The 15,560-nt window shown below is 37.2% G+C and overlaps 1 protein-coding gene across 1 annotated transcript in view; it reads right to left on the reverse strand.

Moving 5' to 3' along the window:
* Positions 1 to 6,468: 6,468 nt before the first annotated feature.
* Positions 6,469 to 15,560, reverse strand: part of LOC149063392 (vesicle-associated membrane protein 3-like) — a 211,252-nt gene continuing 202,160 nt past the window's right edge. The window contains exon 6 of the mRNA XM_089255817.1: positions 6,469 to 11,605. Within this exon, the coding sequence (XP_089111943.1) occupies positions 11,580 to 11,605 (26 nt within the window). The 3' untranslated portion in view covers positions 6,469 to 11,579. The remainder of the gene's footprint in view (positions 11,606 to 15,560) is intronic.

Here is a 15,560-nt window from a genome sequence, read left to right on the forward strand (position 1 = left end):
TCGGAAGCGATTCCACTTTGTGAACGAGTCTACGATTAAAACTGTTCAACATGTAGTAGAGCATGTTAACTTGAATTCTTGCCAACTACGACAAGTTGAAGGAGAGCAACGGAAACAAGTGCTGAACAGGTCGTGGAAAAAGAAGGACAAATTTTTCAGTCCAGGGGGAGGGAACACTCCCGAAGGCAAAATTCACCATGGTGATATGACATCCGAACCCCAGCGGTGGGATCCGTCTAGACGTCTCAGGAACCAAACAGGTCGCGTCCGTGACTGTCCACGTCATGTTTCTGGCTATCCACGTCCTGCTGTCCATAGCGAAATCCACCGATCGGCAAGAAGCTTTCATCACCAATCGGTGCAAGGGCAACCACGAGTTACTCCGACAGGCAGGCAAGTACTAGACTTACGTTTCCGCAGGAACGAACGAGTCGAACTTTCCGGTGCCAGGCGACGCAGTCCAGGATCACCAGGATATTATCACAGACTGCATCGTTGTAAAATGCCAAGCCAAACAATAACGTCTAGCAATAGCTTCCATGAGTCAAGGACCCAAACAAGTATAAGCAGTGCTAGAGAAGGGAACGATAAATGCAGGGGGAGCGGCATTAAATATTCTGATCAAAACCCTAACGCGCGTCGATCAGAAAGTCGCAGCCATGCCCAAAGAAGTCGTGAAAACAGGTTGACTCCCACGCAAAGCCTTACAAGAGTTTCTGTGAAGCAGAAGGTGGAACAAAAACGGGATGAACGCAAAGGTTATGTTGACAACGGTTCCAAGCAGAGTTCTCGAAGGAAGAACTGGTCGACAAAATTCACACCACAACGAGACGGACCATACCTTGTGCTATCCCAGAGATCACCTACGACGTACGCTATCGCTAATCCAGCCAAGCCAAGCGTCCCTCTTGGCGTATTCCATACCTCTGCTCTCACACCATGTGGGAAACCGGATACTGTTTTCTTAGTGCCATTACGGAAAAGGGGCCGACCAACTAAAGGTGACCTCCCTCTCACTTCAAATAGGAAGCCGGATGCTGTATCCGTAGTGTCATCACGGAAGAAGGGACGACCACTCAAAGTTGGAACTAACAAGAACACTGAACAACCTCCCACAACGCCTATTGCTGGTTCCTTGCCGGGACGTCCGCGAAACCAGAGGGGGAGTATGTAACAGGCAAGCTGTTAACAAGGATGTACAGTAATACTTTTATTCACGAGACACGTGAGATTTAAGTTGTATCGAGAGACGAAGACCTTCTCGAAGAGTTCGATTTTAACCTTCATCACGAAGGGTTGTATGTTTCGCAGGTTAATGCAGAATAAAGGAATGCTTCATGTTCGTCGCTTCGTATACACCTCACCAATCGTCACAACAGTTAATTTTATTATGCTAATAATTATACACTCCCTTGAGACATGAATGACACACCTGAGTACTACACGTTATTAGGATACTTTTTCCAATGGGAAGTATTCCTCTAGGATATCAACGGTTCGCCAGTTTAATACCATACGGCCTGTTTGTTACCTATGCACCTTGTATATTACTTTGACTCATATTTTCCTTTAAAAGAATTAATAAAGTGCTCAAAGAGGCATATTACTGCTTTAGACATGAAAACTTAGGAAATGAACAAGATGTTGATCCATGATCCGGAAGATTTCCTAATCCAGAATCACCTAGGTCGCGAAGAGTCCGGATTTGAGAAGTCTTACTGTAGATAACAAAGAAATTCAGTTTTTCATGCCATATGACCCGTATGTTACGGGAAAACTACGTACTTTTTCCCCGATGAAGGTTACAAATTTTTTCGAGGAAATGCTGCTTAGCTCGTGTTGCCATCCGTATTTCAAATCAACGATTCATCCAGAATTCTGTAGTGTCCCGCATTTCAATTTTTGACATCTGACAACTCCAGCTAAAGCCCTTCATTTTCCGCTCATAGGGAATTTTATGTGACATTTCCTTTTTTTAAGTATATAGGCCTATACCTACAGTTTTAGTTAACAACTCTCCGAGAAAAACGTCCCGTATTTGAATTTTTAGAATCTGACAACTTCGGCTGAAGCCCTTTATTTTTAATTCATTAGTAATTTTACGGGATGTTCCCGTTCTTTCCAATGTAGCTTACAAAGTATATTGATGATTATGCACGTTCGGCTGGTGCTTCCATCTATATTTTAATTTGACGGTTCTTCGAAGAATATGTGTCCTATATTTGAATTTTCGTGATCTAATAACTCCATCATTTATTTTCCCACCTATTGTTAATTTTCAAACGATAACAATAATTAGTTGTTTTGCCGACGATTGAAGACGTCCCGTATTTTTTCCGTACAAACACTCCCCATATCAGCTGTTTGTATCAATGAAATATGATCATCGTAGTAAAATTACATGTTCATGTTGAAATATCAACATGGGAGGGAGAAAATAGATCTCCGCTTATTTATAATTGCACAATTTCATTGGTAGATTGATACATAATTCATTGATACACAAAAAAATTTAAATTAAAAATTACTGAGAAATAGACTCTTACAATCAATAATTCGTCCAATCACGATAATTTCTCATTTTAATGAAATAATACGATAATTATAATAATTACTCCACTTAGTATTGGAGCACTATACAGTTTTTCATTTCTTTGGCATGCAAAATTCAAAAATATCACGAATCAAATTACCGCTATCTACAATTTTAAATGCGATTAAATACAAAGTAATCATTTTTGAAAAATTTGTAACAGTGTCCAGTTGACGAACATACACAGAAACAAACTTCACAACACGCACACACACATTCTAACATGTACCAATTCGTTAGAATTTCTTCAGAGGAATATGGACGAGGTGAATGTGTGGTTGAATAATAGTAGCTCTTGAACATACAGGGTGTTCCAAGAAAATTGCCCGAATAAAAAAAAATGCTACAGTTGGTTCTAAAATTGAACTAAAATATGACAAAATATCATTAAAAAAAATTAAAATTCTGCTTCATGTTTGTAAAATAATAATTATAAATAAAAGTTTTATACAATAAATTTTCGTGCCTCTATATATTCAGTATAACATATAGAGGTGCCAATGCTTCCGATGTACCCGAAAGCCTCCCGATTTTCCGTGTCTTCATAGAAAAATCCCTAAAAGTCCTCAAATTGAGCTTTGTTTGAATGGAAAAATCCCCATAGAAAATACTCTTCCAGTCCTTGCGATTTCAGGCTGACCCCGTTTTCTTGGTAATTGTTACCAAATAAGATGGCTGAAGTAAGCGAAGTGGGTCCCGGAAAAACGGGATTTTTATATGGTCACACGTAGCAATTCCAAACAATCCCCGTTTTTCCACTTTTGTTTGAAATGTTTTCTTTGATGCGGAATGTGTTGTCACGGGATAAACTACAGATTTTTCTAGTCTGTGAGTTGGCACCTACGATACTGAAAGAGAAAAGATCCGAAAATATTCTCGCGTAATGCTGAACGAGTGATCCAAAGGGAGAATTTGGCTTGCTTTTATTTTTTTCAAATCTTCGAAAAGACGCCAAAATTGGCTGAAACCAATAAATTTAATAATCAGTAGCTCGGTGAATTTTCATCCAAACATAACGGAAGTAAACTTCTTTCGATGCAATACAAAAAACAGCACAAGTTTTATAATTGATAATTTTCTTTTATCGGGGGGGGGGGGGGCAGTATAAAAATTTAAAAAGTAATTATGACTTTTCCTCACAATCATCGTTTCCCAATAAAAAATTATAGATTTCCCTTTTTGATTGATAATTTCCGTATTTTACTTGAATTTTTTTAGAATTTCTGTTCTCTTATCGGGTTTTTCTTCTTGAAACACCCGGTATGTACTGCAAATAAAATTGAATTCCATCTCAAAATACCACTTTCTTAAGTTTTAGAACATGCATGTTTCATAGTCATTTGAATAAATTTGCTCATAAAACCATAAAATTCCCTTCAGAAAATAGTATATACGTATATATTTTTTTGAAATCGTTTCAATTTGAAAAAAGGAAGACTTGGTATAATTGCATTGCTGTACCTTTTCCCCCCCTTACGTGACATGTGTTTAGGGTACTTTAATTTTTTATTCATCTGATCCAGTGACTCCCAATCATTCAAGCTTTCCAGTGAAAATACGTAGGAGGTTTGCGTACCACTACATGTGTATGTGTTGCGTGCTTTCCAGAAATCTGTCCCTTCCCCCTTCTTGAAATGCGTAGGAAGCTGGACCAGCTTACACCTAGAAAGGTTTAAGGTGTTTGACTATGCCTAGAAATGTGTAGGAGGTTTGAATATCCCTAGAAATATGGAAGTGTTAGAGGCTCGAATGTACCAAGAAATGTTTGAGGCTTGAATATCCCTAGAAATGTGTAGGGTGTTTAAATATCTCCAAAAACGTGTAGGAGGTTTTATAATGTCCCTAGAAATGTGTAGGAGGTTTTATAATGTCCCTAGAAATGTGTAGGAGGTTTGAATATCCCTAGAAATGTATAGGAATTGAATACCCCTGGAAATGTGTAGGAGGTTTGAATGTCCCTAGAAGTGTTAGATTCTCGAATATCCCCAGAAATGTTGAAGCCTTGGATACCTGTGGAAATATATAAGATTCTTGAAAATGTATCACTAGAAATGTTGGAGGTTTTAATATCCCTACAAATGCGTAAAAGACTTTAATATCCCAAGGAATGTTTGAGGTTTGAGTACCCATATAAATGTATTGGCAGTTCAACTATCACTGGGAATATTGAAGGCTTGATTATCCCTAGAAATGCGTGAGAGGTTTAAATATCTACAGGACGCCTTAAATATCGGATATTTAAGCTCCCACAAGAGATATTTAATACCCCTAGGAATGTTGGAAGCTTAAATATCCTTAAAAAAATGAGTAAGAGGCGTGAATATCTTCAGAAATGGGAGGCTTCAATATCCCTAGAAATTTTTAAGGCTTGAATATCCCTGGAAATATTGGTAAATTGAATATCATTAGAAATGTTTGAGACCTTAATATCCCTAGAAATGTTGGCGACTAATATCCCTAGGAATTCTTAAAAGACTTGAGTATCACTAGACGCGCATACAAATCTTGCATAATTCTAGAACTGCGCTGGAGGTTTACATATCCCTAAAAATGCATAAGAGGATTGTTTAGATCCCTAAACAAGCGTATGAGGCATGCATATCACTTCAAATGTGTAAGAAGCTTGTTAAACTTTTGGAACGTGTTGAGGCTTCCACATTCCTAGAAATGCATAGGATACTTGCATAGCAGTAGAAATAGATGAAAGGCGAAGGGGGCTTGTTAAGATTCTCAATAATACATTTACTAATCATACGTAACGAGTCTTGCGTCCCTCTGGAAATGCTCAAAGAAGCTTTCGTAATTCTAGAACTGCGTTGACATCTAGCGTAACCCCTTGTATACTGTGCCAATGTTTTGCATTTCTCCATTACCACACCACTCGTTTTCAGCCATTGCTAATGGCTCTGATGACGTACCCCAGGGGTATGCGTACCAGAGGTTGGGAGCCACTGATCTAAAATATGATCATTTCATGTACACACGATAGTTAATTATGGCCTCATGTATATACTCGGTCATTTATTTCTCGGTGTAACAATTCTCTTGATTCACGATAAAAAAAAACCCTCATTTTAGGGTTTACCAGAGATCGTGCCAAAAACACTATCAAAATTTTCAACGGCGAATTGGATTTTGATTTTTGTTTCGTATGAAAACACAAATGAAAATATTCTCACAATAATGTCGTTGTTTGAAGTTCATTGGATATGAACGATCGATGCGGAAGACATGAGCCATTAAAAGGCACATAATTGATACAATAAACACTCATACACATCAAATACAACAATAAATGATTATATATATATATACGTAGTAATATTATCATGACTTCATGACACAATAATCACGTGAACATTTCTCAAAATATTAAGGACATGTAACGTTCCGTCCTTTATACGGAATATATTTCTCTATTAGTTGTGCAACTAATTCTCGACCCTCTTCAACTTCAAACAAAGTTGGCGACATTGTTTGGCGTTTTGTCAGCGTCACGTCGATACACTAAAACAGCGTTTCTTACCCTTTCTGAGCCCAAGATTCCGTGGAATGGTTGAACGGGCCACTAGGCTGACCATATTTTCTCGAGAAAAATACGGGAATTTAAGATCCCAAGTGCGAAAAAAAATACGGGAAACCCCCAACTGTCGCCAAAGTGATGCTAAAGGTAGACAAAGTTGTTAATCTATATATATAAAATTGGTTTTCTGTGTGTGTGTCTGTGTGTGTGTGTGTATGTTCTCTATACAAATCTGCAATTTTAGATCGATCGTCGCTAAATTTTGCATATATACCAAATGGGACCCGACTTGAACGATAGGCTACTTTAAAATTTCGTCAGCCCAGGGAAAATGCCCCAAATGGGCAAAAAACTGTCCGGCAACAATGGTTTTTGGGCCTCAACAATCACTTTCCGAACGTTTACTTTGGTTACCATGGTTCCCTAGCAATGCGTTTCAGACGTGTATATGCCTTTACAACGGTTTGTCACTTCTTTAATCCTGTTAGTATATGTATAATAGTTTATGCCTTTATAATGGTTTGCCACATTTTCAATATACTCTCAGTGATGAGGCTTTTTGAATAGACGTCATAATCATCATCAGCATCGCTTTGAAAGTCAGGAAAAGGGTGATCCTCATAGAAATCAGTGCTAAAATTGTCGATTTTACTGTAGAAATGCGGAAGTTAGTGGGATTTTCCGCCCCATCAATAATTTTAAAAATTGTATTGAATTCTCAATTTTTGATATATTGAGGTCGCTTAGAGATATACGAAGCCCAGGAGATTAAAAATGAAGTAATTAGCCGCACCTACTTTTGAGTTAGACATTCATGCAATAACATTGATTTCAACTTTTTATTTACATCTTCTCAAGCATGAAAAATAATGTTTCCGTATTGTCTTTTGATATTCAACTGCATTAATTCATATAGTTTAGGTTGTTTAAAATTAATTATGGGCCCGTAAAAAGTACATCGAAAAAATTCCACAGCTTTAATTAAGCACTTTTGGAAGCTGAAACAGGCAGAAATAGATAACTTGAAGTTCAGGGGGAGGGAATCGAAATACCTAGCGAGCATCAAAATAAAAGGGGGGGGGACTATATTCATTTCCATGTTTCTTTAAATCTAAATTTGTTTAGTTCATGAGTCGCGCAGGAAGTTGCCATATTGGTTAACTTTAGACACGGTTTGCATGTCTCTCAAAGAAAGAGAGAGATATCACGTGATCGAAAAAGCCTCATGGAAGAAAACCCGGGCAACGCCGGGTATTATAGCTAGTTATAACTAAAATCACTGAAAAATCGCCAATATCGGGAAATTAAGCACTTCTGTAAATCGCAGTGCATTGAAACGAATTCTAAAAAATAGAACGTTAAAAAAATGACGAATTTTTGAGATGAATATTCGTAATTATACCCATAATTATCAAATTATAGTTCATAAGTTTGGAAAATAATTTTCATCATTGATTTCCGTAAAGAATGAAAATTTAAGTAGACTTCGTTCAAAATATGTACTGTCAATATAACGGGGTAATTTATTAAAAAAAAACGTCGGGATGACCCAAATTACGTGAAAATACGAGGATGCCCAGGGAAATACGAGTCATATGGTCACCCTAAAGACCATTAACAAATGGCATGAGTGGAGTGACCATATGTTTCACAATTACCTATTCATGTTTTTGGCCGTTCCGATTTTTTCATGCAGTTTTGTGCCATTTTTTTTCAACGAAGTGCATTTGAATTTTTCAATGGTTATAAAAGTTTTGAGAAAGTGAAGATAGTTTTCATAACTCATAATAATTATGGCTAACATTACAAATAACATTTCAAACTCCCGAGAGAGAGAATTACAGTATCCCGCTCTTCATTTCTCATACATTGGTAATTTCTTCGAAATTTCAACAACTAGAAATATTGCTTACTTATGGCAACGTTTTTGGTAACAATCGAAAATAACAAATTTGGTAACAAACACTTCGCTGTACTTACGATCCCGGTTTCCCGTATTTTTTTTTTTTTTGATTAAATGTGATCGCCAAGTCACAGTGAATGTTTTTTTTTTCGTATAAATGTCTTCAGATCACCTCTGGTCAGCACCTCCTAGAGATAGAAGGCCTCTGCAGTGTTTGCCATAAGCGTCATTCAGACTACCTAGTAAGTTTGTTACATTTTGAAACACAGCATCCAATTTCGTTTCTTCTTATTTTGGCGTAGAATCTTCCTGATTGGCTCACAAATACCGCATGGTGATTTGATGTGGGCATAGAAATCGCCAATTCTGAGCCCGATCATTTCTTTTCCGCACAACGATGATACTGGCACGAGCAGGGAATTTTTTTTCCCTGAATATTCTGAGGGAAAATGGAATACTTACTGACGTCACAAGCTGACTGCGGAGGCCTTCTATCTCTAGGAGGTGCTGCTCTGGTCCGTGGACCATAGGTTGAGAAATTCTACACTGGAATTTTCCCTTCTAGTGTGGCAAGGCGAACTGTAGTGGAGCGTACAGAAACGGCAATAACATCACAAAATGAAAAACGAACTTAATTTGCATTGAAAGGATATGTCAAGGGGGTTCGAAAATGCCTTTTTCACTGATTCAAAATTCGACACTTCTTTGAAAGATGTGGCAAAAATGTAAAAGTAAGATTGAATAAGAATTGAAGATATTTATAAATTGCTATCAAAATTCAAATCCGAGAATTAAGTTGCACACCCAATAAAGTCATTGCTAAACTATGAATATTTTCATACACTCAATAAACATTCATACATTCATAAATATGGCTATTAGGTCTGTGATGTGACCCGGAATCGTTGACGTATAGCACTGTGGATCCGTACGTTCATATTTTAAAACATCTCTCTCAAAGATAACGTCTATAATCATTAACAATAGTTCCAGAGCGAAACCAAACAGATCAAGGAAATTTTTTTCATACAGGCCAATTCGAAATTATCTGGCCAAACACCAAAAACAGCCGGAAGTCACAGCCACACTCGTGTCAATTCTGGCTCCATACGTTCCAAGATTGGTAATGGGCAAGTAGTGTGGCCGTTTTTCACCATTGGCAATGATCGCCAAATGTCGGAGACTGGAAGCTATTGGAAGGCTGGTCGAGTACCTTTCAGCTGCCAACTCAAGACAAATTTGTCGCTTCACTATCCGATTTTCCAATCTGGCTGCCCGTTGGTCGAAGAATACCAACAGTCACAACACAAAGAGGGAGTCTCGAAAGCAAATATGCGTCAAGGAATACTGGATCAGGCTGGGCCAGTGTGTAGCCAGCCTATGCCGCTGCTGCTTCATTGCATTGTGGGGAGGCAAATATTGGAAGCAAATATTTGCGAATAACTATTTTGGTCAGGCTTGATACGAGTGTGACCTTGGCTTTATACACACATTATTTGTCATTGAATGTGTTTGGGAAGGCTGTATTTCTGTGGTGGTTCAGGTTCAGCCGATACTGTAATGTCGTTATGTTGCAAAATTGTGTAACCGTCATTTGTCACTCAGATTTTCAACGACATACATTAGAGTATCCCTAGAAATGCGTAAAATGCTTAACTATCCCTCACTGTATACAGACCTCTAGAACAGTGTTTCCCGATCGCTGGACCGCGGCCCATTACCGGGCCCTAACATTAGTCACACCGAGTCCCGTGAGTGATTCGCAGTTTCATCTTTCCCATTAATTTCTTGTTAGTTGTGTGTATGACCGGGCCTTTCACTTACACAAGAGAAATTTACATTGCCGCGGGCTTCCAAGGGTTGAGAACCACTGCTGTAGAAAATATTAGAACCTTGAAGATCTCTAGAAATGTTAGAGGCTTCAATGTTGCTAGAAAAGCTGAGGCCTTCATTTATCCAGGAATTGGAAGCTTGAATATCCCTAGAGATATTAGAGGGTTCAATATCACTAGAAATATTGAATGCTTCAATATCCCTATGAAATTTAGAGGCTTTATTATCTCTAAAAAATTCAAGGCTTGAGTATCCCCGGGAATGAGTGAAAGGCATGAATATCCTTAGAAATGAGTGAAAGGCATGAATATCCTTAGAAATGAGTGAAAGGCATGAATATCCTTAGAAATGAGTGAAAGGCATGAATATCTTCAGAAATATCAGAGGGTTGAGTATCCCGAGAAATGCTAAAGAATTGAGTATCCCTAGAAATGTCGGAAGCTTAAATATCTCTAGAAATATTGAAGGATTTGATATCCCTAGAAATATTCCTAGAAATAAATATCAAAGGCTTGAATATCCAGGGCCTTATCTGGACATTTTTAAAGTATAAGTGAATAATATTTTTGTAAAAAATTACCCTCTTCAGTTGGCGTCCTAAAAATCGCCAAAAAAAAAGAATTGGCTGCTTCAGTTGGCATCTTCTACGGCCGCGTAGTTTACAGGATTCAAAATCTGGCTCTGTAAATATCTCCAGAAAAGATGAAGGTCTGAATATTTCTACAAATATTAGAAGCTTCAATATCTCTCTAGAGATGTTGAAGGATTCATTAATCCAGGAATTGTTGAAGGATTCATTAATCCAGGAATTGTTGAAGGATTCGTTAATCCAGGAATTGTTGAAGGATTCATTAATCCAGGAATTGTTGAAGGATTCATTAATCCAGGAATTGTTGAAGGATTCATTAATCCAGGAATTGTTGAAGGATTCATTAATCCAGGAATTGTTGAAGGATTCATTAATCCAGGAATTGTTGAAGGATTCATTAATCCAGGAATTGTAGAAGGATTCATTAATCCAGGAATTGTTGAAGGATTCATTAATCCAGGAATTGTTGAAGGATTCATTAATCCAGGAATTGTTGAAGGATTGAATATCCGTGACAAAATATTAGAGGTTTGAATATAACCAGAAATGTTGGAGGTTAAATACCTATAGACATTTTGGCAATTCCTATCTAACCCACTCCCTTTTAATGCCATCTCTGAAGCACAGTACCCAATACCACCAATTACACAGGAGACCATCATTACAGGCGAATGCAAAATCAATCACGAATCCACAGTGATACACATTTTTCATAGACACAAACATATATATATATATATAATTTTTGTTTTCTAAAACTATCACAGATACAAACACGACGGATTACAAGTGCTAATTCAAGTTTTATATAATATATTGGAAGATTTTATATCTATATATATATAGATAATAATAGTGTTCATAGTGAGTCAACTATTAAATGCACATTTGGTAAACGGCAAGAGATTTTAAGAGAAAGAGGAAAAAAGGAGAAAAATATAGAACACACATCAAAATAAAATGGAAAAAAATCATTTTCAACAACATTAAAATGCACTCGCATAACAATCACAATAACAATAACTAAGTTTTATAGCTATATATTGTAATATATATAGTATGTATAAACAGTGATCACGTGCACAAATGTATGTCTTGTCTGTAGTTACTGCTTCCGAAGTTGCATCCGCTCCATCACTTACTGCTCCACTGATACCGCCCAAACTGTATGACGATGGAAAAGTTATTATATATATAATTTCTATATTGTTTGTTATATGGCACATGACAAATATTTAAGTACCGAAATATGTAATTTTTAGTGAAAATCGGATAAATATAAACTTCGGAGTGATTAGTAACAACGTTCTTCCCCCGGTAATAGGGGCTGCAAATGTGTTGATGGCTGAATTTCTCTATAAATGAGTGGAAGGCCTTCGACATACATCCCTAGTAATGCGTAAGAGGTTTCCATACCTCTAGAGATACGTAAAGCGTTTCAATATTTCTAGGAATGTTGAAGGCATCAATAAACCTAGAAATACGTGAGAAATTTTGATATCTCTAGAAATACGTGAGAGGTTTCGATATCTCTAGATATATTGCAATCATCAATATCCCTACAAAATACGCAAGAGGTTTCAGTAATTCTAGAAATATTGAATACAAATACAAAAACAACGCCACAACAGGTAAAATGCCCAACGAGGTGGCTGATAAAAAGTATGCTCATAACAAATATGGATGTCATATAGCAGCAACCGAATTAAAAATGCAATTACAAACAATATGCATAAGGATAATGAAGGCATCAATATTCCTAGAAATACGTAAGAGGTTTCATTAATCAAAAAGAATCATTTTGCCCGAAACTAGAAAATATTCACAACGACATGAGGACAAATAACAATTTATGATACACTGACATATGTTTCGGCACTCATGGGTGCCGTTATCAAGGTGGAAAACACGTTCTGTCCCAACGGAAAACGTGGTCAGAATGAAAACTAGCGGCTAAAAATCCGACATTCCCTAGTGAACTCGACCAATCACAGAGGAGCGGGAATGAGTTACTCTCGAACCGTAAATTTAGCGGCGTAAACACTGTAAGAGAAGTGTAAACAACAGATTGAAACCTTCCGAGCTGGAGAAAAGTTAAAATAGTTCCAGAAGGAAGTGGTTGGGCCGGAACTATAGACCGTTCAAGTATTACTTAAGCAAAATTTTATGGGTTTTTACTCCTCCCTAACCCCACTTGTCAGCAAAATGAAGTAAACGGGACCAAAACCTTCTAGATTAGTACCGTTATTAACCAAGGGGGCTGCCCTCCCCATTCTCGAGAGATATGCGGGTGGGCGATATAATAATATATTGTATAATGTATACCCCCCTCGTGACCTCCAAGAGATGAAAATTGAATTTAAAAATTTAAATTCAATGTATAAAAATATCTGTACTGTTTTCATTAATTTCTGTAAATTTAAAATGTTTTTTGAAAGCTTGTGATGAGAGGAAATATTTTACCCTGTACCCCCCTTTTTAAAGGTAGGTCCTGTGTAAGCCCCCCCCCCCCCCGGGCCCTCTTTACTTATCTTGTTGATCTGAAGCAACCTAGTAGAATAGATCGGGATGTCAGGACATTGCACTGCTGAGGTGAGCACCTCTACCAATCAACAAAACAACCATCAATTGCCATTGTGCTTTATAATATTTTACTAACATCTTTTGCCAGCAAAACTAAAAAAATAACTTTTTGATTCCTTAATAGTGCATGTACATTTTGAAAGCTCAGAAGAGCATCGATCAAGTTGGTTTCAAAACCCCTTTCATCTAAACCAGTGTTTCTTAACCTTTTTCAGCTCATGCCCCCCCCCCCCCCATGGATCACACTTTTTTTCTCGTGGCCCCCTGTCCTATCCAGGGCCCCCTCTACCCTCATCCAAGAGTTAGATACTCTCTATTTTTTATTATGAATGAAATTTTAATAAATCAGATCAATCTCTGGAATCCTGGCTAGGCACGGATTCAAATGGTGGATTATCATCTCTCTCAGGAGTCAAATTATGTTGTAAAAAACGGTTGTGTGAAATACGGGACGATTCAACGAACATGCACGATAAATCGACCCTACCAACACATCAACCGTTGTTCTGGCGGCCCTCCATACTTAGCTTTAAGTAACATCTTACATATGAAAATCATAGTAGCAGATCCCATATAGTGCAGTCCCCCTCCTTCCATTATAGACATGAAGATCCTGGTCATGCCCACATAGACCCAAGGGTTAAGACGCCCCCTTCTATGGACGAATCTGATGGATTCTGAAAGTAGTAATATTTTTCAACTATGTTTCACTTTTAAAGCTTTTCTCTTCACAGCTCGCTATGACTCCCTTCACCACCTGTCGTGTATCACCTTTCTTTTGATTTTCTCCCGTGGCCCTCCTTGAATATCCCAGTACCGCAAGGGGACCATAAGGCCCCAGGTTGAGAACCACTGATCTAAACAATAATCTTCAATGCATGGTTTGCTGAGCTGTTTACTAATATGTGTAGCATATCTAAGTGCCCTGTGAGTTTCATTTCATTAAAATGTCAAATGTGGTCAAAATCTGGTCCAAGTACTGATGCATCATTTTCCAAATCACATATCAATGCTTTGATTTAAAGGATGAAAAATGATACTATTAAAAATCTATATCAGTGCAATGAATGCTCAATTAACAGGAAATTTGTGATAATTATGTCTTTAGTAGTATGAGACACTGTATTAGATTTGGTTGGAAATGAGGACAGGGCTGCAACTGGGGGGAAGACAGGCGGGTCTGGTGCCCTGGGTGCTGAACCAGAAGGGGCGCCAAATTCACTCTTTAACTGCTTCCTCTACATGCAAGGGGCGCCAAAATTCCAGCTTTCCCTGGGTGACAAAGTATCTAGTTGCAGCTCTGAATGAGGATACAGTATTGTATGAAGAAATTCGCTCCAGAATCACTTTTGTTTGTTGAAACACAATTTCCCGTAAGTTTCTATGGAATATTGTTTAATTTATTCCAGGTATGGCTCAAAATTTAAAATACCAAGTTTGTTTTTTAAAATACCAAGGAATGTTATAAAGACGATAAAAACTGACCAAACGCTAAAATGAATAGCTTTGAGAGCTATAAATGAGGAATTTATAGGAGTATAAGATACAGATCTTTTTATTTTAAACTATGCACACAAACACCAGCTTTATTCTGCTTAAGCCAGTGTTAACACAGTCGAGTGTGTAGGTGTCCCCCATCCATTTGTGTTTTGGTACATCTGGGGAAAAGATTACAAAAAAGGGGATGTGAGTAAATCAATGCTCAAGTGACATTCTGACAATGATTAGCTTAAATTCATCTCATGATGCAGCTGATTTATGTCATTGCTTGCATTTGTATCAAAGAAAATGTTCATTAATCGCATCCGTTAGCCAAGGCAGAAAAACTATGAAAAAAAAAAATTGTTAGCCAAGGTACTGTAGTTATATATCCTCGATAAACTGATATATTCAATTTTCTTCAAACCCGATTTGAAGAAAGCCATGCCAATATGTTCTCATCCAAATGCTTAGATAATCTTCATTCCAATCCCTTCCTTCCTTGCTATTAAAAGCAAATATAAAACCCTATTTTTCCCTATTGGTGCTTACGTAATATTTGAACGGTTGTGAGAATAATAGAAATGTATAAATTATACACAGTGAGAGGGAAAAAATTTTTGAACACAAAATTTTTTATCAAGGCATATGTTATTGAATGACGTTTAACATAAATAAACAAAGTTGCACACACCATGTCATAGTCTCAAAGTCAATTAGAAATAAACACGATTTTATATATTCTGAAATTAAAATTTTTTTTTTTAATTGCTGCTTGTATTTCCATAGATTGAAAATGCTATTTTTCATAGTATTCTGTAATACTGTGCAGATGTACGTGGTGTTTTGAATTTTTATACATTATAGAATAAGCAATTTTCTGATATAGCAGAGAGGATCAGACCATCAAAATCAATATGAGATCAGACATTCTATAACATTGAAGATAAACATATATATATATACAGTAGATAAACAGATATAAACTGTAGAATAAACAATTATTCTAACAGCCGAGCGGATAAGGCCATCAATAAATCAATAAGACATTGCAGAC

This window comes from Pholcus phalangioides, unplaced genomic scaffold (genome assembly GCF_987345545.1).
Source record: "Pholcus phalangioides strain wild (caught in Gottingen) unplaced genomic scaffold, Ppha-v1.0 ptg000172l_1, whole genome shotgun sequence".
In the NCBI taxonomy this organism is placed as follows: domain Eukaryota; kingdom Metazoa; phylum Arthropoda; class Arachnida; order Araneae; family Pholcidae; genus Pholcus; species Pholcus phalangioides.